Source organism: Oratosquilla oratoria, chromosome 18 (assembly GCF_046742065.1).
Source record: "Oratosquilla oratoria isolate Oo_2021 chromosome 18, ASM4674206v1, whole genome shotgun sequence".
Classification (NCBI taxonomy): Eukaryota; Metazoa; Arthropoda; class Malacostraca; order Stomatopoda; family Squillidae; genus Oratosquilla; species Oratosquilla oratoria.
Window position 1 is genome coordinate 28,082,189 of NC_134794.1, and position 5,306 is coordinate 28,087,494.

Genomic DNA, 5,306 nt, shown 5'->3' on the forward strand with positions numbered 1-5,306 from the left:
AAGGTGAAGAAACTGAATAATCTTCAAAAGGTTGAAGAAGAAGCAAGACAATTAAAAGAGGCCAAAAGGGCTGTAGCGCAAAAGAAAAAGGAGGAAACAGCAAAAATAGTAGCAAGAAATAAAGTAGCTAGAAATCTTCTCAACGAAAAGGCAATACGTGTATTTTCAGAAGAAGAAGAAAAAATTCTCGACGAAATGCGGGAAGAACGTATGGAGCGACACAGAAAGAAGCCAGATATGGATCCGTGTGAAGCGCTTGACATTAAGTATATAGGGGCTCTCCGTGAAACTGACCAAAAAGAAGTTTCTGAGCATTCCGTTGGTAGAATCGGTGATTTCAGATGTAAAATGTGTCAGGCTTTGTTGTGGAAAAAGGAAAACAAGACTATATGTTGTAATGCTGGGCAAACTCCCTCGTTGATACCTTCGGAAATTAAACATGAGAGATCTAAAGGTTTGTACGATGGTACATCCCCTTTTTCCAGACGATTTTTAGATAATTTAGTTGGATTCAACCTAATGTTTTCTTTCACGTCATTTTCAACGTCCAATAACAATCTAAGTTTGTCAGATTCACCTCTTTGTTATAAAATTCAAGGTAAAATATACCATAAAATTGGTTTCTTGAAACCTAGCTTATTACTAGAGGATGACGAGAAAATACGAGAAGCGGCAAAACCATTTTGGAAATCGAGTAATTTGTTCATAGACTTATACTTCTATCACACTAAAGACCAGCAAATTAAGTTGCGTGCTAATACGATGAAGGACAAAGAAGCTCTTAAAAGAAGCAAGAATGACAACACAAGAAAACGCCGAACAAGAGAAGAAAATGAAGTGTCTGACAACGAGTCAATAATAACCCAGGTTTACGACTACATGACGGTAAATAACGTGTCTTTCGGGAATGCTGAAAGAAATAGAGTCTGCGAAATCGCTCATACAAGCTCACGTTAAACAACACGGAAACGTCCCTGACATGACAATAACTCAAAACAGCCGAAAATGTGAATACACGAGAGCATAAAGGTGTTTATCATCTACCTTTTTTCTCCTCAGAAGTTGGAGGAATTGTTAATCTTGGCCCTTCTAGAGATCCATTGATGATAACAATAAGTTCTCCAAAGGAAAATTCAAAATTTCTCACGAGGTTTGTTGAACATACCAATTATTTTTACGACATTTTCCAGTACCCGCTATTGTTTCCTAACGGAGACGCGGGCTACTCTTATAAAATGAAGAAGCAGGGTAAAGCTGGAAAGGAAGTTGGAACTTACAATCGGCTATCAGCTTCCATGTATTATTCGTCTTTATACATGGAGAGAGATGGAGTTTTCAATTACTTGACAAAGGGAAGAAGGCTTTTTCAGCAATTCGCAGTGGATAACTATGTGAAAATTGAAAGTAACAAGTTGTCCTACTTGCAACAGAATCAGAAGCAAATCAGAAGAGAACGTGCAGACATTTTGCGTGGAGAAGACGCAAAAGAGTCGGGACAAAGGGTCATTATTCCCGCAACGTTTGTCGGAGGACCACGATACATGAAGCAACGTCAACAAGATGCTCTTGCATTTGTCACGCATTACGGTTCTCCAGACTTTTTCATCACTTTCACAATGAATCCTCAATGGGAGGAAATACAATTGGCAATGAACCAAACAGGTTCTTTTAAAACTCAATCATATGATCGTCCCGATTTGGTTAGTCGAATTTTCAAGTTGAAAGTTGATAGCCTAATGGACGATTTGACCAAGAAACATATTTTTGGACGTGTGAAGGCTAACCTTTACAGTATTGAATGGCAGAAGAGAGGTCTTCCTCATGTTCACATCTTGCTGTGGATGGAACAGTGGGTAACCGCAGATGTGGTTGAAAAGCTTATTTCATCAGAAATACCCGATGAGAAAACTGAACCTGGACTTCATGGAATTGTCACAAAATGCATGATTCACGGTCCCTGTAAAGGTTATGATGAGTCAAATTTGTGTTGTCGTCAGGGGAAAAACAATAAAGGAGAAACATGTGGTAAAAGTTTCCCTAAAACGTGTAGAAAGGATCTACTTTTTGGAAACAATGGATACCCGCTGTGCAAGAGAAGATCTATCGGTGAAGGTAGACATTCTTTCACGCGAAATATAAAGGGCAAGAAAGTTACTATAGACAACTCATGGGTTGTGCCTTACAACCCGTATCTATGCTTGAAGTATAATGCTCACATCAACGTAGAATGTTCCAACTCCATCATGTGTATAGCCTATGTCACAAAGTACGTAAATAAGGGATGCGATCGCATACTGTTCACAAAGTCAACCGACAAAGGGGCTGTAAACGAAATTAAAAATTTCCAAGAGGCAAGATATGTAAACGCTAATGAAGCAACTTGGAAAATATTCAAGTTCGCTATCCATAAAAGTTTTCCAGCTGTAACTACTCTTGACTTACACTTGGAAGGAGAAAATGAAGTCTTCTATTCGGAAGATTCTTCAGCGAGAGAAATAGATAGAAGAACTAAGATACTCAGCTGACACCGTTTTTCAAATTATGTTCGGAAAGTGAATTCGCAGCTAAATTATACTATCACGAGATCCCAAATCACTTCTCTTATGACGAAAAGTTTGCTATGTGGATCGAACGGAAAACGTGTACATCTTCACTTGGACGCATTCGAGCAGTGACGAGCAAAACAGTTGAACTGTTTTACTTGAGACTTCTCTTAACGTACCGCCGTGGTCCCACATCTTTCAAAGATCTTCGAACTGTCGACGGTCAAGCATATTCTTCCTATAGAGAAGCAGTCAAAGCGATGGGTCTCCTAAACGATGAAGAAACATGGAAACATACAATAATGGAAATAATTAACCACACTAATGACCGAAAACAACTAAGAGAGACTTATGCGAGCATGTTGGTTTTTTCAGATTTGGAAGATCAATCAGGAATCTGGGAAGAGACCAAAGATTTGTTCGCCAGTGATTTTCTGTATCACCACAAGTTAACCGAGTACAACGATGAAATTTATTTGGACGCTTTAGACGATATACAAGAACATGTGTGGAATTGTGGAGGTGGAAAAATCACCCAGTATGGGCTTCCACCTTCTAGAGATGGTGAAAAAACATCAAATGTTATTCGCAGAGAAAAGTCCTATAACAAAGAAAGTATACAGAAAAATGTGAACGAAAAAATGTCACTTTTAAACGACAAGCAGAGACACTGTTACGACGTAGTGATGTCTCGGATCAAGAACGGTTGTATCTTCAATAGTAATGGAATTTTCTTGAACGCCCCAGGGGGCACTGGTAAATATTTCGTCTTAAACATGCTGTTAGATTCTGTTCGCTCCCAGGGGAAAATAGCTTTGGCTGTTGCCTCTTCGGGTATCGCTGCTACAGCTTTACATGGAGGGCGAACAGCCCACAACATGTTCAAAATTCCTCTAATGGAATACGATGAAATTCGCACCTGCGGTATCAAGAAAAATTCTGAGCTAGCAAGGTTACTGCAGATGACGTCTTTAATTGTTTGGGATGAAGTAGTGATGGCAAACAAAAACACGCTAACCGCTCTCGATATAACCCTCAGAGACATCCTAGGAAATAACAAATTCATGGGAGGAATAGTTTTTGTTTGCGCGGGAGATTTCCGACAAATTCTTCCAGTGATACGGGGTGGAGGAAAAGATGAGGAAATTGATCACTGTATCAAATCGAGTTATTTCTGGGAAGGTTTGACAAAATTGGAATTGACGGAAAATGACGTTGAAAACAAATCTTTTGCGAAAAGTTTATTAGGGATAGGCACAGGAGAAACTGGACCCGTTTGCTTGCCCAGAAATTTCGGAATAAAGGTTAAAACCCGCAAAGATTTAGTGAAAAAGGTCTACGATGACATAGAAAATAACAATCTAAACGTTTCTTATTTTGAGAAGCGAGCTATTATTTCTCCCACTAATGATGATGTTGATAGTATAAATTCAATGGTATACGACAAGATAAAGGAACAAGAGATAGTGTATAACAGTGTAGACACTGCTTCCGAAAATGATATGGAGATTCAGACGTCAGTTTTCAACGCGTTAACGAGTCCGTCTCTCCCTCTCCATGAACTGAAAGTGAAGATGGGATGTGTTTTGATGGTTATTCGAAATATTTGTCCGCCAAAGCTCTGCAATGGTACCAGAATAATTGTTTCAAACTTACAAAAGAATATTATCGTGGGCAAAATTTTAGGTGGAAGTTACGCAGGAGAACAGGTTTTGATTCCTAGGATAACGTTAGAGGCACAAGACACGCCTGTTCACTTCAAACGCAAACAATTCCCAGTCAAACTCAGTTACGCAATGACAATCAACAAATCTCAGGGACAAACTTTCGAACGTTGTGGTCTTCTCTTGGATTCTGTCCAGTGTTTCGCGCACGGACAACTTTACGTCGCATGTTCGCGAGTAACCAACTGGAATTCTCTCATAATTTACACTGGCTGGGAAAAAGTAAATGGTAACTACCAGATGAAACAAGCTGTTAACAACGTATATAAAGATGTTTTCAGCAGTGAGTTTGTCAGTACAGACGAAGACGTGCCTCAGGTAACATCTGAAAACGAACCTTTAGTCTTCGCACAGGAGGAACCAGAGCTCGGGAAAGTAGAAATACTCAAGGAGGCTTATCAAATTTCAGAAGAAGACGCTATCAAAATGATTCTGCCAGACTTTGAAAATTTAAACGAAAACGTTAATGATTCAGATTCTGAATCTATTGACGAAAACAGATTCAAATTTCTCATAGAATCTCAAGCCAAATTTTTCGAAAATATACAAGAACCCATCGCCAAAATGCCGAAGCAAATCGAAGACAAAGTTATCCGCGCAGTCAAGAGATACAGCAGCGATGAAGGAGAAACTACACCACCTACTGATCCGAAGAAAAAGTGTAAATGTGATTCTGACGAAAATGACGAAAATAAAAGAAGTGAATAATCTACAGTTGTTTATTTTATAACCTTTGTTTGAAGGTGTCCTAAAAATATTCTTTGCAAATTCCTGGATGAGTTTCAACCCGCTGATTGGCTGAGAGAGTGATGACGTCAGGGTAACGGAGACAATTGATTGGCCGAGAGCGGTGACGTCACGGCAACGGAGACGGCTGATTGGCTGAGAGCGGGACAAAAAAAAAAAAAAATTCTCCAAAATGTTTTAATGTCACGACGTCCCTAACCGATTTGAACGGGGATCCGGCAAAAAGATTACAATGACGGACCCCGTGACACGGGCCATCCCTGTAAGGGTATAAATCGCATATACGCGGTCG

The 5,306-nt window shown here is 39.5% G+C and overlaps 2 protein-coding genes across 2 annotated transcripts in view; both read left to right on the forward strand.

Annotated features, from left to right (window-relative positions):
• The first annotated feature begins 1,235 nt into the window (after positions 1-1,235).
• On the forward strand, positions 1,236-2,525 carry LOC143034815 (uncharacterized). The gene has a single exon (XM_076201161.1). The coding sequence runs from the start codon at positions 1,236-1,238 to the stop codon at positions 2,523-2,525; it is 1,290 nt and encodes a 429-aa protein (XP_076057276.1).
• Positions 2,526-2,620: 95 nt separating this feature from the next.
• LOC143034816 (uncharacterized) overlaps positions 2,621-5,306 on the forward strand; it is a 28,224-nt gene continuing 25,538 nt past the window's right edge. Inside the window, exon 1 of the mRNA XM_076201162.1 lies at positions 2,621-4,967. Within this exon, the coding sequence (XP_076057277.1) occupies positions 2,621-4,967 (2,347 nt within the window). The remainder of the gene's footprint in view (positions 4,968-5,306) is intronic.

Bases quoted from the DNA above. Each gene is read 5' to 3' on its own strand.
- LOC143034815 (XM_076201161.1), top strand. From the start codon at position 1,236: ATGAAGAAGCAGGGTAAAGCTGGAAAGGAAGTTGGAACTTACAATCGG.